Source organism: Gallinula chloropus, assembly GCF_964237585.1.
Source record: "Gallinula chloropus genome assembly, chromosome: 1".
In the NCBI taxonomy this organism is placed as follows: Eukaryota; Metazoa; Chordata; class Aves; order Gruiformes; family Rallidae; genus Gallinula; species Gallinula chloropus.
In genome coordinates this window covers 210,664,237-210,689,517 of record NC_140085.1, presented here as the reverse complement: position 1 = coordinate 210,689,517, position 25,281 = coordinate 210,664,237, and the positions used below count along the sequence as shown (strand labels likewise).

Below are 25,281 nucleotides of genomic sequence, written 5' to 3'. Positions count from 1 at the left end.
AACACACAATCAGACTTCCAACGTGAATAGGTAAGTGCTGAAGAGAACAGGCGCTGGTATGGTCCCTAGAACAGCACGTGTGCAAGGCAGATTGCAACAGAACACATCAGCCAGGATTCTGACAGCACGGAGCGAACAAAGCCTGTGAGCATCAACTGTCAAGTCTTGTTCAAAGTTCAACTGCATTTTACATGCACCAGAATTCTGAAACAACAAGACCTTCTCCCGCTGATCTTGGGCAGCTCTTACTTTAGCAGCTCCTTAGAAGTTGTATCTTGAGCGAGGTTAAAAGCCTCTTCACCACTCGTGAATTTTTCACTTTACTCACTTTTATGACAAGTGCACAAGTGTCTTAACATTATTCAGAGAAGACCTGCATGTAATCAGTAAAGGATTTTTTAACTGTTTTAATAGCAAAATTTCTACCACACCCAGAAACATTTAGACTTCAAGAGGGTCACTCCTGTATCTGGTTTTCACCAAATCAGTTGAAAACATACTCCGTTATTTCTGTTTTCTGGAAGGCAGTGTTGCTTTTAAAGAACACTTCTCAATCTCTTCTAATGGTGTTGAACTATTTTTCATACAAATTCAATTTCAAGAAGATTGCAAGCACAAAAAACTCAAGCCCAAAGGATGAAACCTCTAGCAAGGTAAGCGCAACCATTAACAGGAGAAGAAAAGGAACTATTCATTCCCATTAAGCCTGCCAAGAAAGGCAAACACACACATAGGAGAACTTGAGACTTGAGAACATCATGACTTCCACTATATGGAAGTTAATGTAAAAACCCAGTTTTGTCATAAGCAAGCACCACACCAGTGTCACTAGTTCCATATAAACTCCTTTTCTTTGCCTGCCTATTGCTATGATTTATTGAGGTCTTTAAGCACTAGTTAAAATTCAACTAGGCTGACTGGCATACATCCTGCCCCTCTCCCTTTAAATGAATTAAAAAGTTGTTACTGTTCACAACTCAAGAAAGCTGCTGCAGAACAAAACCATCCCATTCATCCCTGTCCAAGGATTTAACCTGAGACTCCAGCTTAAAGTTCTTCCACTGTTGAACCTTCCATCAGTGACAAAATACAGGCTCTCTAATTTCATGGAAAAATTGAGAAATAGCTTTCCAGAATAACGTTTTAATTAAGTTACAGGATGGGAATACACTTGTTCAGAAGGTTTTATTTTCTTCAGGCACCAAGATTAATCAAAGTAACTCATCTCCTCTTAGGAAAAGACTGTGTGAAAAGGTACTGTGTTAAAAATGAAACATGCTTCAGAGTGAATTATTATCTTACCTAAATATGATAGCCTATTACATACTAACAGTTCCTATTCAAAACCACTCCACTTTTTGAAAAAGTGTTACTTTCACTTAAAGACAACACTGACAGTAGATCAGCAACATCACTGTAAGAATAAATTCCATACCAGGCTGAAATAACAGCTCTGAGAATTAGATACTTCTCACAGAAGAGTTGAGGGGGGAAGAGACCTCTGGAGGCCAACTGGTCCAACCCCCCTTCTCAGACAGGGCCAGCCTATAGCTGGTTGCCCAGGGATATGTCCACATAACTTCTGAACTGTTGCCAAGGATGGAGTCTCCAGCACTTCCCTGAGAAACCTGTGCCAGTACTTGGTCACCCTCACAGTGAAAAAGCATCTCCTGATGTTCATAGGAACTCTCCTGTGTTTCAGTTTGTGCTCATTGCCTCTGGTTCCATCCCAGGGCACCACTGATGGGAGACCCACTCTACCCTCTTTGCACCCTCTCTTCAGGTATTCACATACATAGGTGAGATCCCCCCTCAGTCTTCTCTTTTCCAGGCTGAACAGCCCCAGCTCTCAGCCTTTCCTCAAAGGAGAGATGTTCCAGTCCCCTTATCTCCACAGCCCTTAGACATACTGGAGAGAGTTCAGCAATGTCCCTTATATACTTTAAAAAGCCCAGCCCTCCAGGTGTGACATTACCAGTCCTGAGCAGAAGGGTTAGATCAATTCCCTTGAGCTGTTACCAATTTTACCTAATGCAGCTCAGGCCACCATTCACCTTTTCACTACTTCCTTAATGCAGCATGCTAGGAAGAGAAACATTACAGAAATATTCCCACCTCCTCCTAAAGGTATAAACCATCTTGCCTCCACCCTTCAATTTTTTCAGTAGCAAACCCCAAAATTACAGCTGCACTTAAGTTAGCTTTGCTTTCATCTCCCTCCACTAAAGTCCACAGTTACAAAACTCTTATCAAGATAGAGGATGAATAAAGCTTTGCTACACACAATTACATCTAATTCTACATAGCTTATGTCACAAGCCTTATCTTAAAGGAGGGTTTTTGCTTTCTTCTCTATCATTTCTTTTCCCCAAAATACATAAGCCATGGCATTTGTTCATTCTGTCTCCACATTCCCCACCCTAAACCTGAGAAAATAAGCACTTTCCTCAGGGTCATTCCTGTGCTATATTTTGCAGCACATCAGAAGCTATTCTCCTCATCTTAATATTGTTCTACTGGAACTATATTCCAAAGTATTTCTTTGTAATTTTCAGAACCATGTTAATTGGACTATAAAATAAGTCATCCTGCAAGAGAATGAGATTGTTTAATTGTCAGATTCTGTGATCTACCAAGGATGATACCTTTTGCTTTCCTTACCAATTCAAAACTTGCTTTCGACAGTTAACATATTTGGCACCATCTGCAGCATGTCCCACTCACAACTGTTTGGACTAAAGCAACTGGATTTCTTCAGAAAGCATTATGTAAACAACTGCATAATTTTATATTTAAAGCAGCACATCTGTATTTCCACTCAGTTCTCAACAGTTAAAAAGTGAAGACATTTATAAGCTTCTGTGCTATAAGGAGAGTTTTATTACTCAACTTTCTCAGCAGATCCATTAATGGGAACAAAGGTCTTGGTGTTTATTCAGCTGCAAGACTTTGAAGAGAGCATGGTCTCAACTTCTCAGGCTTTTAAAGAATGCTTAATATACCAACACTGGCACAGCAAAAGCAAGCAAGATGAATTCTTCTCCATTGCTTGGCCTGGCCAATGTTAACACTGAAGACTATCACCTCTTTTTTTTTTTATTTTGATCAGTCATTAATTACTTTCTACATAACCTGCAGTCAAATGGAAGCCATGCAGTTATAAATCTTATCCCATAAGTTTGAGAAAAAACGGGTTTCTGTGAAGCAACATGCATGAAGACACCTTCTACTGTTTTACACCCTTACAACCAAATTGCTCAATTCTAATGAGACATTAAGAGTCTTAACATCCCAACATAATACTACTAAAGCTCCTTCCCACACCACCTGCATCTTTGACCAAGCCACAAGTTAGTCAAGGGGCAGCAGTAATGCCAGAGGAACACAGACACCAGCCAGCCAAGCAGCACATAGAGCAACTGAGCGAACCACCAAGCATCAGAGGCATCCCGGCCAGCCAGCTCCTGCCTCCTCACCGCTAGGAAAGCCAAAAGCAATGAGCTGCTTCTTGAACCACACCTCTGACTGTCTCCTGGCAGCTGCTGCTATGCCAAAAAGAGAAAGAACAGCTTCGAGGACAGCATGCAGCCTGTGGGCCATGTGTTGTGCAGGCCTGCTCTGTTATTAGTTAGGGAAGGGGAAAACAGAAAATGAACGCTTTGATAAGCTGGAAGCCAACACTGCTAATGTAGTATGTGAAAGCACATGCAGAGTCAGGGAAGAAGAGACACATGAAGCAAAACTGCATTAACAAGAAAATGCAAACCAATGAGGACAGGAATTGATTATCAGGAGGAAAATAGATAGGAACAACACAGGAGGCCAATGGGGGCAATGAAAGGTTGGTTAACAGTGAAGACCTTTGAGGTAGGAGAATCGGAAGGATGAAAAGACACTTTTCAGAAAGGAAGATAAAAGAATTAGAGCCAGGGTGACTTAAAATCCTGTCTCTTCCAAGCTTCATTAAAGTTTTTTAATCTCCCCCCCCCCCCACCAACAGAGCATTGTCATTAATTGCACCTTCACTACTAACCTAACCCAGTGAGATGCTCTAGATCTCAAAATCCTCTTCAACATGTACAAACAAAACATCAAAGTGAGAAATACCCATTCTGTGGAAATGTTGACCACCAGTCTCCTGCAGTACCTGGGATTAGAAAAGCCCACTCCCTTCCCAATTCATCACGATTCAATTCACTTTCCTTCTTTCTGTGGCTTCCTCAACATTGTAACACAGATTATGCATTGCACAAAAACACAGCTTTGCTTGAGGCAATTTGGCTCCATTACATGTGTGTTATGATAACCCCAATATAAACAATCACATACTCTTTTCAGCAAACCTCAGTTTTATTTGCTGCACATGACACATTCTGGAGTTACGGAATAAATAGGAATAGTCAAGACGACTCATCTACTGAATCACTAATCATTAAGTTGGAAGGTATCAAGTGAATAAAGCATGGGCTGCAGAAAGACTATCTCATGGCAAGAGAAAGCAAGCATTACCCAGAAGAGACTATTACTGCCTTTGCTAGATTGAGGCCAGTTAAGCAACTGGAATCGAGTTTTCCCCAGGTGGTCATTAACTCCATTCCTCACCTTCCAGCTGTACAGGTTACTTTCAAAAACTCTGGTTGAGGGAGGGAGGAGGGGGGGTGGTTTAATTGCCAACCTTCTTCCCACGCCTCTATAAAATGCAGACTACTTTCTTCTTTCCTAAGAAAAGCATTCCTCAAAGTTAGATGCAATTATAACCTGCACGGAAAAGCACATTACCAACTAACAGTCTTCACAAGAAGGATGTGAACCCCATGTAGGGGTAAAACACAGGGCCATAAAATGAATGCTGGACTATCAGATGGATACTCATTGTGCATGCACCATGCATCTCTGTGCCCAGAATTAGTCCCACTTCTAATTTTCCCACTGAAAAAAAGTTATACAATGTTATGAGAAAGACATCTCAATGTATAACCTCAAGGCTGTACTGACAACCTAAACATAACATTTCTTAACATCTAGTTGTATCTTAGTGGTGTTTTTCTATCAGTGTGCTTATTTGTGTGTTTGTGCAATTTCCCACTTTTAACAAAACAGATGAAAAAGTTTCCTCTTATTGCATCATGATGGATCTATTTCTGAACTGCAGAGATCCACCAGAGAGGTCTAATTCATAGATGAGCTGATGCTGGCACTGCAAAAGCAAAACTGAGAGGCTAATGAGATATTTTACAAAAGACTTCTGAGAGGGCTGGAGCACCTCTCCTATTAAGACAGGCTGAAAGAGTTGGGCTTGTTCAGCCTGGAGAAGGCTCCAGGGAGACCTTAGAGCAACCTTCCAGTACCTGAAGGGGACCTACAGAAAAGCTGGGGAGGGACTGTGTTTGCAAGGAGTGCAGTGATAGGACAAGGGATAATGGCTTTAAACTTGAATAGGGTAGATTCACTCTAGACATTAAGTAGTAGTTCTTCCCTGTGAGGGTGGTGAGGCCCTGGCACAGGTTGCCCAGAGAAGCTGTGGCTGCCCCCTCCCTGGCAGGGTTCAAGGCCAGGCTGGATGGGGCTTTGGGCAACCTGGGCTAGTGGAGGTTGTCCCTCCCCAAGGCAGGAGGGTGGGATCTGGATGATCTTTAAGGTCCCTACCAACCCAATCCCTTTTGTGATCAGAACATCAATGGCAGAACACGAAGTTTTCAGTATCTTTTATTTGACTCAAGGGCCTGGATAGAAACAGACACATGGATTTGTTCTCTCCATCCTACTTTGCCCCAACTTTGCATTAGACCAACTTGTGCAATTCCAGTCCCCATTCTGTGAGTGTCCCACCAACATCTCCTATCAGCTTCTGGCCCTTTACTCAGTTCTTTCCCAGTTCCTGATTCACTTATCTTCAGCTCAGTTTCTCTAAGCCTTAAGTCTCTTTTCCCTTATTATACACCTCCCTGCTCAAATTAACACAGATGGAGGTCTCTTCTTCATTAAACACAACTCCACTTCCATACTGCTTCAGTCTGAAATGGAATAAAATGAAAAAAAAAGAGGGAAATAAAGCAGATCAGCATTCCTGCAAGAAGTTCAGGTAAGGCCTAGATCAGGTCAGAGCTGTAACTGCAAGAATGTACTCAAGTTGGAACATGCCAATGCAGACTACATCTTTGGGAAGCTATCTAACATCTAGGAAGTCTACAGTGGGTCTCTATAAACCAGTTTTGCAAAGGCTTAATGAAATCTCATGCTTTAACCTGGCCAGCAGCTCAAACAACCACACAGCCATTCACTCACTGTCCCCTCCCCAGTGGGACAGGGAAGAGAGTAAAACATTAAAAAAAAAGGTAAAACTTGTGGGTTGAGATAAAGACAGTTTAATAGAACAGAAAAGGAAAAAGCTGATGATGATAACTTATACAAAACAATTCATGTACAGCACAAATTCTCACCATCCAAAGGTGATAGCTAGTTCCTGAGACACTGTCCCACCTCCCTGTCAATCCCCAATTATATACAGGGCATGGCATCATATGGTACAGAGTATCCCTTTGGTCAGTTGAGTTCAGCTGTCCTGGCTGGGTCCCCTCCCAACTCCTGGTGCAGCCCCAACCTACTCACTGGTGGGGCAGTGTGAAAAGCAGAAAAGTCCTTGGCTCTGTGCAAGTGCTGCTCAGCAGTAACTAAAACACCTCTGTGTTGCCACCATTGTTTCCAGCACAAATCCAAAACACAGCCCCACTCCAGCTATTATGAAGAGTTATCCCAGCTAAAACCAGCACGTTAAGTGAAAAAATGTGGGCAAATTGTCAGAGAGACAGAAAAAGGTCTATCCTTGACACAACCATCAACCCATTAAAGTCCCTATTCCAAACCATAAAGCACTCATATTATTTAGAGTAAAAGTCACTGGATAATAAGATGAAGGAAAAATCTTAAAGGGCTGAATGACATGTCAAACCACATTCTAAGCAGCTAAACTTTGCCAGCACGGACTTAATTTAGAGGCTGACATACAGTCAAAACAGGCAGTGTTAACTACTTTACCTATGCAAACAAGAACTTAAATTATATGATTCAAAGGGGGGGAAAAAAAAAATCAATAAAAGAATGCTTTTTAAACTGCAGTTTAATGCCTGTAAGCACTTTCTCAACACTAATGAAACCCTTCTTCAGAGATAATTTTCCTTAGCCTGCAAAGGGTAAGAGGCACATCAATTTCTTCTTTTCTCAAAGAGAAACACAATGCCTTGTCTATATTCTCACAGGCATTAGTAAAATATTTAAAAATTCTATGAGCATGTTAGATGCACACCCTATTGTCTTTTTAGAGGAAACAGTTATTAAAAATCTGTGTTTATACAGATATTAGCACTGCTGTGGAATACACTTTAAGGATAAAAACGATGATTTTGCACTAAAAGCACAAAATTGTATGATCTCAGTGACACCAAAATTTGTAACTTCCAACTTCACTCATAACTTTGGGATCAGAGGTTAATTTTTCTTTTTAAATCATGCCAGTAATAAACATTTCGAGTTTTGCAATTTGGTTGAAGGAGAAAGTCCAGCCTTCTTGAAAACATGCAGGGAAGGAAAGAAAAAAAAAAGAGAAGAAAGAAGGAAACACACCTAATTATTTCCCACCTTTTGCTGAGTTATTTTTCAATCCATAATACAGCCACAATTGAGATCAAAGTAAGCTCATAAGGAGAGTTTCCTTGATATAAAAGAAGAGAGTTGTTGTCAGGACTCAGTGAAAACTGTTTGACTTGTGCTCTCTTTCATTTACCAGAAACTGGTTTGTCAAACTTTTGAGTACAGGGAGAGACCATATTTTTTTCAGCTTTTAAAAAGCATAACAGTGTGAGGGAGTTGTTATAGTACTTCATGTGTTAATTCAATACTCATTTAGGTTTTAAATATGACAGCTTTTTGGTGTAAATTTTGCATACTACTACCTACACAATAAATTCCACCTCATGGGAGTTCCTGTGCCAACATCTACAGAACACTATAAATACAAGAAAACATCTCAGAAGATTTAAGTGTGAATCCAACATCACCAAACACCACCAGAGACCAAGTCTACAAATTCTCGAGCTTCTGCCTAGTAATTTCCAGGTTTGACAGGTCACGTTTTGCTTTCGTGACTTTTGATCTTTTCAAATGTTTCAAAAACGTGATTTTTATATATTTACTAAAAGGCTACCAAAACAAGCTGTAAGCCTAGGAAGAAATCTAAGAACACAAAGTTGAAGTATGCAGCAAAGCCCAACGCAACATCTCAGATAAGTGCCAATAAAAACAGACTTATTTTTAAAGCAATTATATCGTTTCATTTCCATTTGGAAGATTAAAGTGGCTATATTCTCTATATCCTACAAGATGACACAATACCAGAAGGCTCCATTTTTTTCCTGCCTGTTGAGTAGTTTTCCCTTCTTGGGGTAATGCCAGCCAGAACTAAGGAAACACTACACAAGTCAGGGCTATTACCTGCATCATGGGATACTTTGTTTCAGCGGGACCTCCAAATCCATTAACGCCAATGAAGCTGGTGCTAAAGTAGGAATCTGTGAGACTAGCATCAGCTAACCCACCGCCATCTATTCCAGGAACTAAAAGAAAAAAAGAAAAGTGTTTCAGAAAAAAAAAAAAAATTAAAAAAATATCAGTTTACCACGGGTTTAATTGCTAATACCTCTTACATAGGGATTTTTTTGGTGGAGGGAGATTGGATAGGGTAGGGAAAAGGTTGGTAATGCTATTTCAAGCCTACCTTCTCAGCAAAAAGAACTAAAATCGTTGTAGCACAGAGAATGAAACTTGAGGAGACAGCATGCTAAAGGACAGCTTGTGCAGCATGAAGGTACAGCAGGAAGGCAGGAAGAGGCAGAGAAGTAAAAAGCTTTGACAGAAACGATGGGTTTGAACTTTAGAAACAAGAGTGACAAAGCAAACAATGATACCAGAAAGAAAAGTAAAAGAAAAACCAACTTAGAAGGCAAGCTTATTTTAAGCAAACCTATACTCTTGCAAACACGTCTTGGAAATACATCTGTTGAGCAGAGGTTTTAACTGGAGGTACTGGTTCTTTTAAAGGGTAACACGAAATGTACATTTAAAAAAATACTCTAGTCCTTTCACACAAAGCACAACCAATTTAAAAGCTTCCTTAAAAGCACAAGACTATTTTGATTATCTCATACTTCATGAAGTGGCAGCAATTTAATGAAATATGGCCCAAACCCTATTTTGGACTGAAAGCAAGTGTGAAGGATATGAGAAATTAATCCCCTGTCTAGAAACAAGGGCCTTGACGTACAAGCACAGTACTTTTGCCACAAATAAATTAAATACTATGAGACTACAAAGAACAAGAAGCAGTCATAATTAACACAAAACACTCAACCAAGTATTACCCTGATAAAAAAAAAAAAAGAGGATTTACAATGGTATACAAGCTGCAGCTCAAATTAAGCTTCCACAAAAACACCCACAGCAAATTACAAAGGCACTAATCAGTATGGCCAGGCCACTGCAAGCCAACAGGCATGAGTAATTGGTCGCTCCAAGGTAGGAAGGCACACATCCAACTCAGAAGAACATCCTGTACCAAACTATCTGCCTTGAACTTCTGGGAGGACTTGTAGCCAGACGGTGACACCAGGAAACAACTTCCTGATCCGAATCCTCAAAGGAAATAAAATGCAGCTTTGTGGCAAAGCTAAAGGAACATTGACTATAACCCCTCAAATTTCATCACAACAGGAATTCTTCCTCCAGAAGAGGCACATAACCTGGTAAGCCATTTCCATGCTGTAGGCAGAAGAAACAGCAAAATAAGTACAGCCACATGAAATCATAGGAAGGGCTGGAAGAGGAGAATGACTACCACCACCCATACTCCAGATAGATGGAAACACTGTCCCAGCTGCATCAACTACCCAACCAGGGTCAACACCAAGAGCACCTCAAACTGCATGTGGAGAGAGATCAAATAAACAAAACACTTCAGTTGCAATACAGATCTGCTAAGCATCTTTTTCCCTTGCAAAGAAGTATTGCTACCGAATCCAGAACACTGTTTGTATTCTCTGCCAGTTTGAGGGACACTCCTAAGGAACTTTAAAGATGCTAATTACTAATGAATTGCAACATTAATATATTTTCAAGTTTTAAAAGCTAGCTAAGGGAATAGGAAAATAAAACTCCCTCCATCACCTGTGCCCTAGATCCTCTTTCACAAGGAGCTGTCACATAGAAAATTAAGCCCTCTTACTACATCCCTTAAAAAAGACACAACTTCTTTGTCTTTTAAATGTTTGTCCCTCTTTGGCTTTCATTTGGAAAAAAGGTTGAAATTAAGGCCTGAAGTAACACCAATTACTGTCTCATCCTACCTGCTACCATCAGTCCCTAACTCACTCTGTGTTAGCATTTTAACACAATCATTTTCTGGCATCATGAAAAATACTACAACTCATTCATAGAAGAAAATCAAAAGATAGCAAATCCATGTTTTATTGTGAGTAGTTTCAGCCTCCTTTGCCCATAAATTATTCGAGGTTCACACTCTGGGTTTTATTTATTTTAAAAATACATTTCCAATGCAGCTTTCTCTGCCTGCATTTCAGCCGTTATCAAAAACGGCTGCAGTTTTTATGCTACATCTCAGCTGTAAAAGACCAAGAAAAACCATTTAATTTCCAGGAAACAACTGTCATTTTCAAGGTATGCTATATAATTTCAGCAGTGTATCTGCTATTTCATCTGATAAGTCTGTCAGAAACTCCAGATTCTAGCCAATTTTTAACAAACTAGCAAACAGCTCCCTCAGATTACACTACCAGCTTTACAAAACCTTCAGTTGAAGAATTAAGAAACAGCTGACTTTCTGCTTCTCCCACTGCTCCTCACTATGCTAGAGCCAAAACAAGGATCCACATACCCTCATTTCTCTGTTGGATGCACAGTTAATGAACAAAATATTTAAAACTGGGAAGAGGCAAGTGAAAGCTGGCAAGTTTTGCCACATTTGGCAGCAAAACACGTGAAGAGCCCCCTCAGTGAGAAGAATCCAGACAGCTGATAGAGCTGTGGTACCCCATTACCCAAACAAAGCCCCAGAGCCCTTGCAGGTAGCCTTGCTAAGGCACAAACACAGCACCAGGTGCTCTGAAGCAACCTCAGTGCCTGGCAGATTGAGCTGCAAGTAGGAGCAGGCTTCGGGCAGCCACCCCAGACCTGAACAAGGCTGACAGTGCTGCCGGGAATGACAACGTTGATCTTGAACATTGTCACCTTTCTACTGCTGGTATTTGCTACACAAGTCTATCCAAACCATTTAAAGCTGCTCAAAGCTACCATTCAGGCTTTCTATTGGCACACCAATACCTAACTGGGCACTCCAGACAGCAAAAGCTAGGCCAGAATATTTACTTTTATCTAGCTGTATGAAGACCATCTCTCTACTGAGTTACAACAGTTTGGCCACATTAATCAGCCTTCTTGTGTCATTACCACAAATTGCTGTACTCCAATGCTGACCCACCTTCATACCACTCAATTCTACTGGTACCATACTAATTTCAAGGTGGCTTTTCAACTACAAGGCTTTCTATTGCCCTCTTCCTAACAGTTTAGAAACACCTTTAGCAGAAGGACCAAGGCCACAAGAAAACATATTCCACAATAACACTCAAAACCATCACAGTCAAGCTCAGAAAAGCAGAGGGCAGTTTCCTTGGCAGTAGCTATCTATAAGAAAATGCTCTAGAAGTAGTAAGTACAACTATTGCCTTCAAAGGACAAACTGACACTAACTTCCTCCTTAAGCTAACTTCCCTACAGCAACAGGCAAGGAAATTAAGACTAACAGAAAAAGTGCAGCTTACATAGGTACAAAGAAAAAAGTAATCCCTGCATTGCCTAAACAACCAAAGAGCAGCGCTCACTACACACTCCCATTTCTGGTACAGTGATGAAAGCTCAGATACCTAAACAGCCATGGCAGTTTTACTGTATTTAGCACCTGACCTTCTCTATAAGAAATAGGCAGCTTTTGCCAAACGTCTGGCAAATCATAAATTCTCACTTGCTTGAGGAAGATCACAGTAGTGCAGAGCAAGAAAAAAAAAAAGGGGGGGATTTATCATAAGCAATCCATAGGAGATCTTCAGAGTTGAGCACACTTCACCACACAAGCAGCGTGGTATTAAAAAAAAAAAGTCTAAATTGGAAAGATCTTAGGCCTTATGAAGTTTTTTTCTCATGTGTTTACTAATTTACATCAGACCCTGCACTCAATTTGTCTATCCAGATCTTTCCTATATAAAAATCGTGAGTGCACATTTTCAAACACTCTGCACACAGCGCTATTAGAATCACAAATAAAATCTTCTTCTGAGGTTTATGTCTTTTCTCTTTTACAGCACTGATTATAAGATTAGGTGAACAAGTTTAGACAACTTTAGGAACATCTTGGATTGGCTATTTTTGCCAATGGAACATGACTTTGTTGCATAACAGTACTGTCCAGGCATTGAAGTTGGATACATGTTCAAGAGGCTCTTCCTTGGAGAGAGGCAACAACTTCCTTATAAAAACAGAAAGATTGACAAGGCAGGTCTGAGAAGGAAGGATGGATGGATGTGCAAGGAACAACTAGGAATCCAGGGGGAGGAAAAATTCTAGCATGTTATGTAAGCACATATGTGAAAACAAGAAGAAATTTCTACATCACATCAATATTAAAGCCAGAACTCACATACTGGCAATTCTGGAAAGAAATTAAATAAAACATCTTGAGACATTCAGAAGATGTTTTCTACTTTCTATATACACATTATCTAATAAATTTTTGCTTGGTGAGTAACACTGCAGCTTAATGTGACAACTGCAATTAAAAATAAATATCATCTTATATAATTCTTCTCCCACAGAATTCCAGCAGAAAGTAGGCTTCCAGTCAGATGCAGGCACCAAAGAGGGGGAAAAAACATGGCTATTTTTGCCTTACTTATTACAAAGACATTTTTCAGGAACAAAGGATCTCATCACAGCTTAAGTGCTTGAGTACTACTGTGATGTACTCCACATACAAGCTTCAACAGAACCAGTGGGTTTCAAAGGGTTTTAGTTTAATGCTCATCTTGTCTAGTGCCAGCACTATCTGAACACTATCTGAAAAGATGGCATTTCTGGTGTTTTCATTCTACCATTTACTAGCCAGTAAACAAATACTGTAATATCCTCCACTGCTTCTTTTATGAACTTAGTATCAGCTCTGATCATCTCAGAAACTGTTCTTAATATAAAAAAATGGATCCTTTACAATAATGTGATATATTGACCCCAAAATGAATGGGTTAAAGATCACAACAGAGTTTTGTTGACATATTTCTCAAAGCAACACTTTAAAAGATTTCTGGCAAGGCAATAAACCATAGATTGAAATAGCTCATTTTGTTATTATCACTGCTTTTAAAATGTACTAAAATTACTTTTATACTGGGGAAAAAAGTTTTTCATATAGAAGTAATCTTGACTTAAACTCCCAGTACCACAACCTTGTAGGCACTTTTCACCTCAGCACAGCTTGGTAAACTGAATCACAGGTTCACTGTATACATGTGCATACAACGGACAAGGAGTTATCACAGCTAGAGATAGAGCTGTAAGAGCTACAGTGCCATATCTCCAGTGGAATTTTACACAGAGATAGCTATCCTAATATTGAGAGAAGAACAATAACTTTTATACAAAGCCATTTTTATACTACAGCAAGTCATTTAAGACCTGTGTACTTTTAGTCTCCTAGAAGCACGGTGGTGGCAGAGGAGCTTATGCTTGTCCTCCTTTGTTTAGCACTGACATATTTATAGTAGGAAATCATCACGTGCTTGTGGTCCTAACCTCACTTGTATACACCCCTCTTGTAACAACTCGCAAGCACCACACAGCTAGTTGGTGCATCTCAGTGTTACTTTCTCCACAGTGCCACTACTGTTGCAACTTGTCATGGAAAGGGGATTCTCTGGTGGTTTTCTGCCTCTCTCATTGAAGGCAAAGTTTTTGAAACACAGACTAGGAGTCGCTGAAATAGAGACAACCAACAAAAAGTGTACTGCACCCCAAGGCATGAGGAGCAGAAGTAAAAGCACAGGCTTGGGTCAGGATGCCGTGACACAGAGTGCAGCTGAAGGGCAGGCAGCACAAATGAACCAAGTTGGCTGAAAGGCAGACAGGAAGCAAAACATTTTGGGAAACGCTGCCTTATTTACAAACACTCCCACTGGGCGAGGAGATATTCATGGGCAAGCAAAAGAAAACAGCAATCTTTATCATAATATTTTATGACTGGGGGAGGACTTTTTTTTCTCTTTTTTTAAATTTATCTCACACACCACAGCAGCATCTGATAAAGGCTGAAGAAAAGATAGGTGCCATCCTTTTGCTCTGTAAAAATCTCAGTAGATAGACTATCTAGAGCAGCAGGACTTCTGGCCATGGAACGAGTCCAAAAGCACAGCGATAATATAAATTTAAATTGATACTTTTTCAAAAGAGTCATCAGAACTACTTAGTTATCAAAAACAGCAATTCAGAGTAACACAATTACTTAATATCATCGCTTTCAGAGCTAACCCTCTCCAAAAGCTTTCACAATGCCTAATATATTGCAACAAAGTATTCCATCAACTGCTTTCAGTTTTTCAAAGCACCCATGTTTAAGCTTTTAGTTTGAATAGTTTCCTTGTACCTAAAACTCAACCTATTTTTGTTTTAATGTAAATAGTTGTATGCAATGTGTGCAGATAACCTGAACAGAAGAACATTAGGACATTTTTCACAGTAGTGGGGGAGGATGCATGAAAAAGGAAAGCCCTTCCTGCCAGTTGTATCAGTATTAAACCACCTGAAGCTGCAGGAGTCTACCCATAGCCTTCAGGGACTGCAGATCACATAACCAACCCGACAACAAGTTGTACAATGCATGTCTCTACTCTCACTTTTGTATATCTGTATTTGTTTCTAAATCTCAGGTTTTATAAAAGGTCAGGAGTAAAAGGCTGATAGGAAACAAATCAGAAGATACTAACACATTCTAAGAACAAACTCTCTTTGAAAATCAAACAAAATAATCACATAACTGAAACTTTTTCAACTCCTGAACGACACATGGAACAAACACACATGCACACACACAGAGCACGATCTACCCCAACTCATCTCCAACACAGAGGTTCACCACAGCATTGTTATGGTGGTATAATGCATTACACCTTTACCAGCAGGTAACAGATCAGGGAAACATCAGCCACGGCAGCTTTACTACCTCAATTCCTCCACTGACCCCCTCTGCATCAGCTGCCTCACAATCAAGGTATTTTTTCTGCTACTGAGGTTCTACAGAAGTGCTTCTGCCTGTGTTTATCACCCCACCCTCACTTACCATTTGTCCATTTTTCCCGCAGCAGTCTAAATTTGCTTCTAGGTGGTTCCTTACACATGGAACTCTTTCTGAGCTGGTCCCCAAGGTCACTATTTTCTGGGCATTCAAATCCTTCCTGAAGGCCCACTCCTACAGTGATACCTACAAAAAATCAGTTATCTAATACCTGCTAGATAGAAACTAAATGGGGATGCTCTGTATCTTAAAAAAAAAAAACATTATCAAAACTTCAAGTTATTAAGATATTGCATATAGAGTTTGCTCACATAACTATTGCAGACACACCCTTTTTCATCTTTGCCTTTGAAGCAGAAAGGCAATGGCAACAGTAGTAACACTTTCTTTACACTCTTCAATACCCAACTCAGGGAGGGTACTACCAGAAACAAATAATTACCAGTACTCCTCAGGTATCTGTAATCCCTGTGGAATGTTTAGACTTTGAATGATTTCCCATACAACAAGGAAAATTCACCAAGTACATAAACGATTAATTTCAAAGCCAATTAATGGTGTATTTTTAAGTTTCATATGCTAAAATCACCCCCCAAAAGTCCATACAACTATGCAGATTGAGAAATATTCCTTCGCTCCTTTCTTTTTCCTTAGCTGCTCCCAATAATTTTCCTCCTCACTTCATTTCCACATGAAACACAAAAGCAAAAATAACATCCATGCCAGAGTTGGCATGTGATACAAAGTGATTAAGTGAAATCAGTAATATTCATTTCCTCTCATGCATCTTTAACTGGTTACTGTTTTTACTCATCAGTTCTCAGTTGTCTTTAACCAACTCCAAATGTCCCAAATGTCTCTTCAATTCTCAGAACTGGCTCCCCATTTCTTAAAAATATTCAGAGCAACACAAGATGAAAATTTTATTATCTATCAACTCCTGGAAAATGCATCTGGAAAATTAAAAGGGGAAGCATCTCTGTGAAAACTGTGTTATAGGACAACTAATTCAGCATCACTTGCAAAAAGTACAAACAGGTTTGGAAAAAGAATTCTCAACCATACACGTTCACTATAATACCTGTTTTCTGTATACAAGTGAAAAAGAAACAACCCCAGGGAAAAGCAACTGATATGTGACATATTGCCACTATACTTCCATTTAAAAGTTTGAGCTAACTGTCTGTTTCTAAATACTTCAAGCTGTAAATACTGAAATGTTACTAAAGATAAGAAAAATCCATATTTGGAATAATCCTGACCATTGTTTCACTGCATTAAGAAGTGTAATCCAACAGATTACCTGTAGTATCTGTTTTGCTGAATAGCTTATCTTTCCATTTTTTTCTATACCCACTGCTTCATTTTGTTTAAAAAAGGAATTGTCTTTAAGGTAAAACTTAAGCACCTTTCAAAGAGCAGAATATACACAAATGTATAGGCCTTTTCCCCCCAAGATTAGCTTATTTATGGGTTTCACCAAAGCTGAGCTGTAATGCTCACTAAACTAACCACCCAGCAACTAACTGCATACAGAGTTACTACAGCAGTGGCCTCTATCCACTACTGCTACAACCATCTGGGTAACACACCAGTGGCAGGCTGCTAACACAGCTGTCATGCTTTTAATAGGCTAACCCAAAGCAACACAAGCCTTGATGTCCCTTTCCACCTTCTCAGGGGCAGGCAATTAAGTCTATTCTCAAATGGGCTTTCTCAGCAGCTGCAGAGAAACAGAGAGAGGGGCCGCTCAGGGAAGTATCACGAGCACCTCACGGAAACGCAGGCTTGCATTTCGACTACAGATTCCCTAGGAGGGCTTTGAGAAAGGCTTCCTGGTAAAGAACCAGATGAAAAAGGCTCACAAGGAAGGGGTGAGCTGACCTGAGGTGGCAGCAGCACTGCTGCTGTGGCCAGCTCCTCCGCAGACAGCAGTGCCCACTCACCCGTGCTGCTGATGCTGCCACGGGGTCCAGGGAGCACCTGGAGTCCCCAGCTGGGAGACTGTTTTGGCCACATTTATAAGAATCAAAGCCAAGATGAAAGAGTGAGAGCTATGTATCACATACTTGATGGAAAAGACAGAGTGGAAGCTAGCAAATGTTTACAGCCATACCTCAGCTCATATCTATAAATATGTAATACGAGGTCTAAATGCATAAGAATACTACATCTGTTAACTACCAGAAAGCCAACAAATTCAACTGCAGTTGCCCATGCAACTTTAACATGTCCAGCATGTGTATGGGCATGACAATGACATTTTTCTCCAGATCCTCCCTCACACAGCATCAAGAAGGACCAGTGCCCCAGGAGCAAGCCAGCAGCAGGCAGCAAAGCAGGCTGCCAGTTCGCTTCTTACACAAGCTGGGAAGTGCCAGAGAGAACTGACAGAAGAGGGAAAATTTTTCAAGCTAATATGGCCCCTAACCATCCTTCCCTGAGCCATTCCTTAAAATCCTATTAATCAATTGTATGTTTTCTCCTAAATGCCAAGCAACAGTAGTATCACCATTCTGCTCCTTCTGCAGCCTTGTTCAGATTAGGTACTGCTGCCACAGCTGCTCACTGGGCTGACATGTGGGACATACATCTAATAGGAAAGCACCATGTCCAGATTTTTGCAGCTAAGAAATCTGAGGGAAGCTTTTATTTATTTTTTGATTACTACTTTTTAGTCACAGAGGCAGTCCTATGTAAAAATTTTTCTTCCTTTTTTTTGGGGGGTTTTTAAATCAAACTTCAGACAAGTAATACCAACCACATTTCATGTTTTGTAGACAGTCAGCTGGCCACCTTACACACAGAAGGTGAACCAGGCAGAAGGCTGAGCACTCACAGCTTCAGAGGAAGAAGCAGGAATGGTGTTTCGAACATGTGTGCTCCAAAAGTCAAGTAGGTTGAGAGTGGAGGGCAGTAGTGTTAGCTTCTGAGAGCAGGCAGAGCTCATCAGCATGGTCAGTCTCATTCCATAAAAATCCAGAGTCAGGCCAAAGCCACACCTATCCCACTACCTCATCTCTTGATGCTGAACAGCAGCGGATGCACAGACAAAAGCATAAGCATGAGGCAAGGATAAAACAGGATTTCCCAGCAGGCTCTCAGCCATAAGTAGGGGAAGAGAAGTCTGATTCAGAGATGATTTTTTTTTTCTTTTTGCATTTAATAATCCCAGACAGAGTTTTCTTCCAAGAATATCTGATCACTTTCGGAATCCCTGCCAGATGTTTGTATCTAAAACATCTATGGCACAGAATAGATTAACTGTGCAAGAAACTTCAAACTTCACCTGGTTAGCTCTAAGGATGTCACCTGCTCATTCCACTTCATGCCCTCATACTGAAATACTTCTACACTAGACTATTTATTGTTATTTTTCACTGTTCATCTTCTTACCATTCAACATTCCTATCACCTACATCGTGAAAATAAGTCGGTATTTGGGGAGCCATTGTGATTACTGCAGAAAAACCTATAAGCAAATTAATAATCCGGTACTCAGAGCAGGATTAGAGTAACAGGCATGTTAGAATGAGGCACTGACCCACTTTTAACAATAAATAGGACTACACAGTTAATTAGTCAATGAGCATTATCTGCTCTGTGGACTGAATGAGGCTGGGGTCCAATGAGAAAGGAGTAAGAGAAGATGGCACCCACGGCCACCTAACTGAAGACTACCAGGTACTTTTGAATTAGGGAAGTCAGTCGGTAAGAATGGACAAGCAGGTGATTTTGGCAATTCCCAACTTCATGTTTTTAAGCTCAGGACTTTATTATTTAATACAACTTTGCACATAACTTCCTACATCCATAGAAATAAAGCCTTCATTCAGATTTTAGGTACTAACTTGTCAGTAAAACTATTTTCCTTATTTGTTTCACAAATTGATACCAAAGCTTGGAAGCTAAGACTGGGCCCACTCACTGGCTCTGATTAATTTCTCTCTCCTTCCTTTCCTTGCTCTTTTTCTCCTAGCTGTCTCTTTCTGCAGGATCTCCTTCTACCAGTCCAAGCTTCTGCCTCCTATAACTTCAGGTGAGGTGGCTTTCCCAGCAGCTTATCACTGGTAACACTTGAGCAGGCTCGTCCATTCTCAGTCCCCTCAGAATGGGTGCAACTGCAGAGAGTTCTACATGCTTTTAAACCTCTGACACATCCAATAGAAGGAAGTTTTTCAAATAATTTAACTGTTCAGCAGTATAGATCCCTAAGCACATGCAGATTCCAAAGGTGTTTTTCTTAGGTTTCAGGTTTGGGCAAATTTTGGAACTCTTTCCTATAAAAGCTGCCTTCATACAAGACCTTGTACCCCCAAGACAAAGTATGCATATTCTCTTTAAGCCCAAATCCACTAGTTTAATAGATTTTAGTGACTTCCTTTTGCACAGGGTAGAAGTGTACTTCATGCCTAACTCTGCCCAAAATAAAAAGGAGCAAAAATTGACTTATCCCTGCTGAATTCCTTCAAGATATTTCTACCTTTTAAAAATAAAAATGAAAGGCAAAAAAAACTTCATCTTGGACAACTAAAGTTCGACAAAATGATAAAAATCTGAACATGTGATCTTTTAATAGAAAGCATTAACCATTTTTATCTTACAGGCTCCTACTGGAAAGGCAGGCATGACAGTGCTGTGTTAGCATAAGAAACTGACAAGCTACCAACTAGAGAGATAATACTGCTCAGTGGCGCAAGCTCACCACACCTGGAAAAACAGCAGTTGCAGGTTCCTGCAACATGTATCAAGCACTAAAAAGCTATATACAGGATGCTCAGCATGGCTGCAACCTTCTTCAAGAAAAAAAAATTAAAGTGGTTGTAACCATTTAGTAGCTTAATGTAAACAAACACCAGGTTTATGACAGAAATCAAGAATGCAACCAAGTTTAATATGCTCATTTAAAGGGGCATGGCTTTTCTGAAGGAGCATCTTTTCCTAGCTGCCAAGTGCTGTTTTACCTACAGCCAGAACAGTTATAAATAAATTAAAAAAAATCAGCTCGCTGCAAACACCATCTAACAATTGGATTGCAAATTAGGAAGATGCAAAAGCAACCAGTGACAGCAAGGCCACTCTGCATGGCATACAGGCCATGTGAACTCTCACCATCTGAGAAGGGACTGTGTTTGAAGGTTGTAAGAGCCCCGGGTGGGGTGAGGGCAGGGAAAATCTGCTATCCATAGTTATTTATCCTTTTCTAAAGTGCAATATTTCAGCTGGAATATTTAAAAAGCTGAAAGTCAGTACAGGCTGAGCCCACCCAAGGGTGCAACTCCGGAAAGCCACCCTGCTCCCAGTCTGCCCCCCTACCCCCCCAGCCTGACTCTGGGCAGGGAGACTCACGGAACCTGCACCCAGCCTAGCGCCGAGGTGACCGATGGACAGCTGCCCCGATGCTCCCCAAAGCCAGCCTGGGGCGGGGGGGGGCGGGGGGAGCCCCTTCCCACACACACCCCTACCCGTCCCTTCCCCATCAGCAAGGGCCGGGTTTACCCCGGTACCCCGCGGAGGGCACAGCCCCGACCCGCCCGCCTGGGACCCGGCCGAACCGGGGGGCAAGGGAGAGGAGCGGGGAAGACGGGAGGACGGCCCGGAGACCCCCGCCGCCACCATGGCTGTTGTTATTTGTTTCCGGTAGCACCACAGCGTGTCGGGGAGCAGGAACAACGCGCCGCCCGCCCCCCGCCGCCTCCCCCCCCCCCCCCCCCCTCCCGGCAGCGCCCCCGCCCCACCCCACCCCCGGGCCGCCCCGCCGCACTCACTCGCCAGCCGCGGGCCATCCAGCCCCCCGCCGCCGCCTCCGCCGCCGCCTCCCGCCCCCAGCTCGGCTTTCTTAGGCCCCACCACCGCCGCCGCCGGCGGGCCCGGGCTGGCCCCGTGCGGCGGGTAGCCAGGCCCAGCGGCGGCGGCCGGGGGGATGCCGAGCGGGAGCCCGCCGAGGGGGGCGGTGGGCCCCGGGCCGGCGGGGGCGGCGCCGGGCTCCTCATGCAGGAACTGGCACTCCTCGCCGTAGAAGCAGGTCTTGTCCTTGGCGTAGTAACGGCAGAACTTCAGCTTCACGGCGCCGCCGCCGCCGCAGCCAGCCCCCGCCCCACCGGCCGCCGGCCCCGCCACGCCGACCCCCGCCGGCGGCGGCGGCGGCGGCCCCACCACCGGCGACGGCGACGAGCAGGGCAGGCCGCTGCTGTTCATGGCAACCGCCCCGCCGCCGCCGCCGGGGTCGGCACCATGGGGAAGGAGGGCGGGAGGGAGGGGGCGGGGAGGGGGAAGGGGCGCGGGAACCGCCGTCACCCCGGGCTCCGGCTCCGGAAGGGGGAGGGGGCGACTCCGCGCCTCTTAAAGGGGCCGCGCGGCCCGCGGCGGGGGCGGCGACGCCTCCTCCTCCTCAGTGGTCCCGGCGCTCGGGGTTGTTTATGCCATTTTCCTCTTCCTGAGCGGCCGCCCGGGCGCGCCTGCGCCGGCGCGGGGCGTGCTGGGTAGCGCCTCCGGGCCCGGGCCCGGGCCCGGGTGTGAGGGTTGAGGAGGGGGCGCTGGCCGCCGCGGGCGGGAGCGGTGGGTGGGAAGGGCGGTAAGCAGGAGCCGTGGAGCTTCGAGTGGTCCGGCGGAGCGAGTAAAGCCGGGGGTCGGCGCGGAACGATCCGACCGCCCTCCCTTCTTGCCCGAGTTCGAGCGGTCGGGCGTTAACCGCTCGGCGCGGCGCCAGCCACTTCTCCGACGGGCCGCGGTCTGCGAGCGTTATAGCAGCGCCCGTGGCGGCGGGGCCAGCGGCGCGTGCAGCTGACCCCCCGCTTCCCGCCTTTGCCCTCGGGCCGGGGCCGTCCTGGGCCGGGGCCGCTCGGCCGCCCTGTGTCCGGCTGGTTCCGTTGCCTTTTGCCCCTCGCGGGGTGGAGGTCAAAGTTCCGGCGGTCCCAGCACGATTTCAAACGATTCCCGCCCCCCAGATACACGCACAACCCTGTCAAAAACAGCCTCCTTCCTGCTGGACCCACACACACCCAGAGCAGCCCGTTTGCTTTCCCCTGCCCGCTGGCAGCGCGGGAATGTCCCCTGAGGGGATTCTCCCTCTTCTGGAGCCGGATCGACGGGCTGGCTGTTCTTAAGGGGGTGTGTGAAGTGTTTCACCCCTGAGCCTGGGTAGTTTTTGTTCTGTGAATTTTCAGTGACACACTTGGAGAGCCACTCAAGATTATTTTTTAAAAAAAAACCCTTATTTTTCCTCAGACAAATGGCTGGTGTAGCTTGCTGAAATGATGCGTACGCAGCGTAGAAAACCCATCCTTATGTTAAAGTGCACTGGGAGGCGTTTTGGCGGGGAAAACGTACTGTAGAATTCAGTCGTACTGTAGAATTAAGTCTAGGTTTTGCCTGTTGCAGTCTTCTCTCACGAAAAACTAAAGGAAAATCAGGACCTGCCTCCGAGATGCTTTGACAGGTTGTGTAGAAAGAAATTTTTAAAGAAGACCGAGCTTTTAAATGCCACTTAGGAACAAATCAAAGCCTTTCTTCCTCCAATAAAGCCTTTAAAGGCTGGATGTAAACATGCCATAAGCTGAAATCTGAGGATCACCATTTTTGCAGCCAGGAGCACGTCTTCGCCAAGCTTTTGAACCAGCTGAGTGGAAAGAAAAGCGGTTACTCTGCAAGAAAAAGGTGGGACAAAACTAGAGAAGGGCAAGGCTACAAGGGTCAGGTCTCCAGTTCCAGCCTTCTGTCCCAAGAGAACAAGGTAATCTAGAAAGGGACTGTTTGCAAAGGCATGTGGTGATTGGACAAGGGGGAATGGTTTTAAACTAAAAGAGAGGAGATTCAGATTATAGGTAAGGAAGACATTTTTTACAATGAGGGCAATGAGGCGCTGGCACAGGCTTCCCAGAGAAGCTGTGTCTGCCCCCTCCCTGGTAGGGTTCAAGGCCGGGTTGGATGAGGCTTTGGGCTACCTGGGCTAGTGGAGGGTGTCCCTCCCCATGGCAGGGCTGGAAACTAGATGATCTTTGAGGTTACTTCCAACCCAAACCATGATTCTGTGATGTCTCTGTCATTCCCCAATAATTTTGAGCCTTTTGCTTCCTTTCAACTGCAGGTCAGAGATTTCACAGCTTCTGTTTTCCTGCAAGTTTAGAAAGGTAGGCAAAAGGATGGAAAGACCCTGTTGGTTTCTCCATTAAAATCTCTGGGTAGGAGCTTAGACAAACCACAGCAGATTCCACAGGAAGAGACCCTCCATAAGCAAATGGTTCAACCATGGGAAATGTTTCGGTTCCAACCGGTGCCATCTCGGACAGCCAAAATTGATTTGCTTTAGTGCATGGATCAGAAGCAATTCCAGATGCTTTAGCTGAGGTGCCCACAGTGCTGCTTAGCTGTGTATCACTCAGCCCTCTGGCATCAGTGAATGCCTCTTGAGGAGTGAAACCAAGGGCTTCCTTGCACTATGAGCTGTTGTAGCTATACACAGGTGCCTGCAGGTGACACTTCCCTCAGCTGCTGCAGTGGGTAAAGGGAGATTCTGGGAGTCCATTGTTTTCTCTCCCTTTATCCTGCTCATCTGTGTCCTGGGAAGATGCCATTACAGGGTAGAGGTCTTGGGCAAATGGAGTCTGTGGGTTACTGGGTTCATAGAGGGGAATGGGAGGTAGAGGGTGGTGTGTTGATGTAACACCAGGTGCTGGGAAAGAGAGAAACCAAATATCACCAGGCTGAAGCTTGGTTATCAGCCGTCTGTTTATCATCTCTTGTTCCAGGTATGATGGAAAACACCCTTTCCCTCCAGAAAGGCCAGGCTGAGAGGAAAAGTTGTATCTGTGTGAGAAGGTTTGAAGGGGCCACTGAGAAAGAAAGTTGAGAAAAGAAAAATCTCCCTGTTGAAATGGAGCTTTCCCAAGTTCTGTGGATCTTTTATCCCGAGCTTAAGTACTGTGGATTTAATGGTATCAAGTTATCTTACAAGAGATTTCATGATACACATAGGGTAATACCTTTTCTGGGTAAACTGGTTGAACATGAAATGAATTCTTCCAAGCAAAGACTTCAATTGCGTAGCCACTCCCATCGCTGCAGTGTATTCTAACCTGTGTTTTCAACCCTGTGAATCTGCTTTTCCCACAGCTCTTTTGCTGATCCGTGCAGATGTCTAATATTGCATACACACAGTGAGGTTAGGAACAAGGACACAAACGGGCTTGTGTATACACGCCCCTCATTTTTCTGTCTGTGTACTGTTGAAAACATTCCCACTGGATGCGGGAAGAACTGAGATAGCGGGCTGGGCAGTTGCCTGTGATCCTGCCAGCCCAAGTGCCCTGATAATCACACTGAGGTGTGCAGAGCAGTACCAGGGGTGTTTGGGTTCTTCTCCCCAACCAAAGTCAGTGTAAGTGTACCCGAGCCACTGAGCATCAAACCGCTGGGAAGCATCCCTCATCTCTTCCATGTTCTCTTGGCCAGCAGAGCAGAGCCAGGATGGCATGAGCCTCTTTTTGTGTCTCTGGCAAACTCGCCTCTCCTGTCTCTTCAGTTCTAACTGTACATAAAGATTTGTACTGAAGGCTGACCTGCAGCTACGGAGTCTCCATAAGAGAGCCTGACACTTTCTCATTAATCATAAGCATGTGTTCCTCTCCAGGATTTTATTTTTATTGCCTGTTCCTGCTGGTCAGCCAAAGCACAGAGGAGTCCTGCCAGCCAGTCACTGTCTGCTTGAACTTGCATTGCTGCCCTGTGCAATGCATAGAGGTGTGCTGGGCGTTCCTGCAGAGTGTAGTGATGGATGATGTTGTAATCTTTTTTTCCCCCCAAAACTAGGTCCTGTGTTCATTGAAGCTGACACCTATATGGAGAGCGCTGCTGTTCCCTTCCTGGACACATACTCAGAT

The 25,281-nt window shown here is 43.5% G+C and overlaps 1 protein-coding gene across 1 annotated transcript in view; it reads right to left on the bottom strand.

Annotated features, from left to right (window-relative positions):
* PAN3 (poly(A) specific ribonuclease subunit PAN3) overlaps positions 1-21,601 on the bottom strand; it is a gene marked incomplete at its 5' end in the record, with an annotated part of 81,901 nt that extends 60,300 nt beyond the window's left edge. Inside the window, 3 exons of the mRNA XM_084272233.1 lie at positions 8,488-8,609; positions 15,449-15,589; positions 21,172-21,601. Coding sequence (XP_084128359.1) covers positions 8,488-8,609; positions 15,449-15,589; positions 21,172-21,601 — 693 coding nt within the window. The remainder of the gene's footprint in view (positions 1-8,487; positions 8,610-15,448; positions 15,590-21,171) is intronic.
* Positions 21,602-25,281: the final 3,680 nt, after the last annotated feature.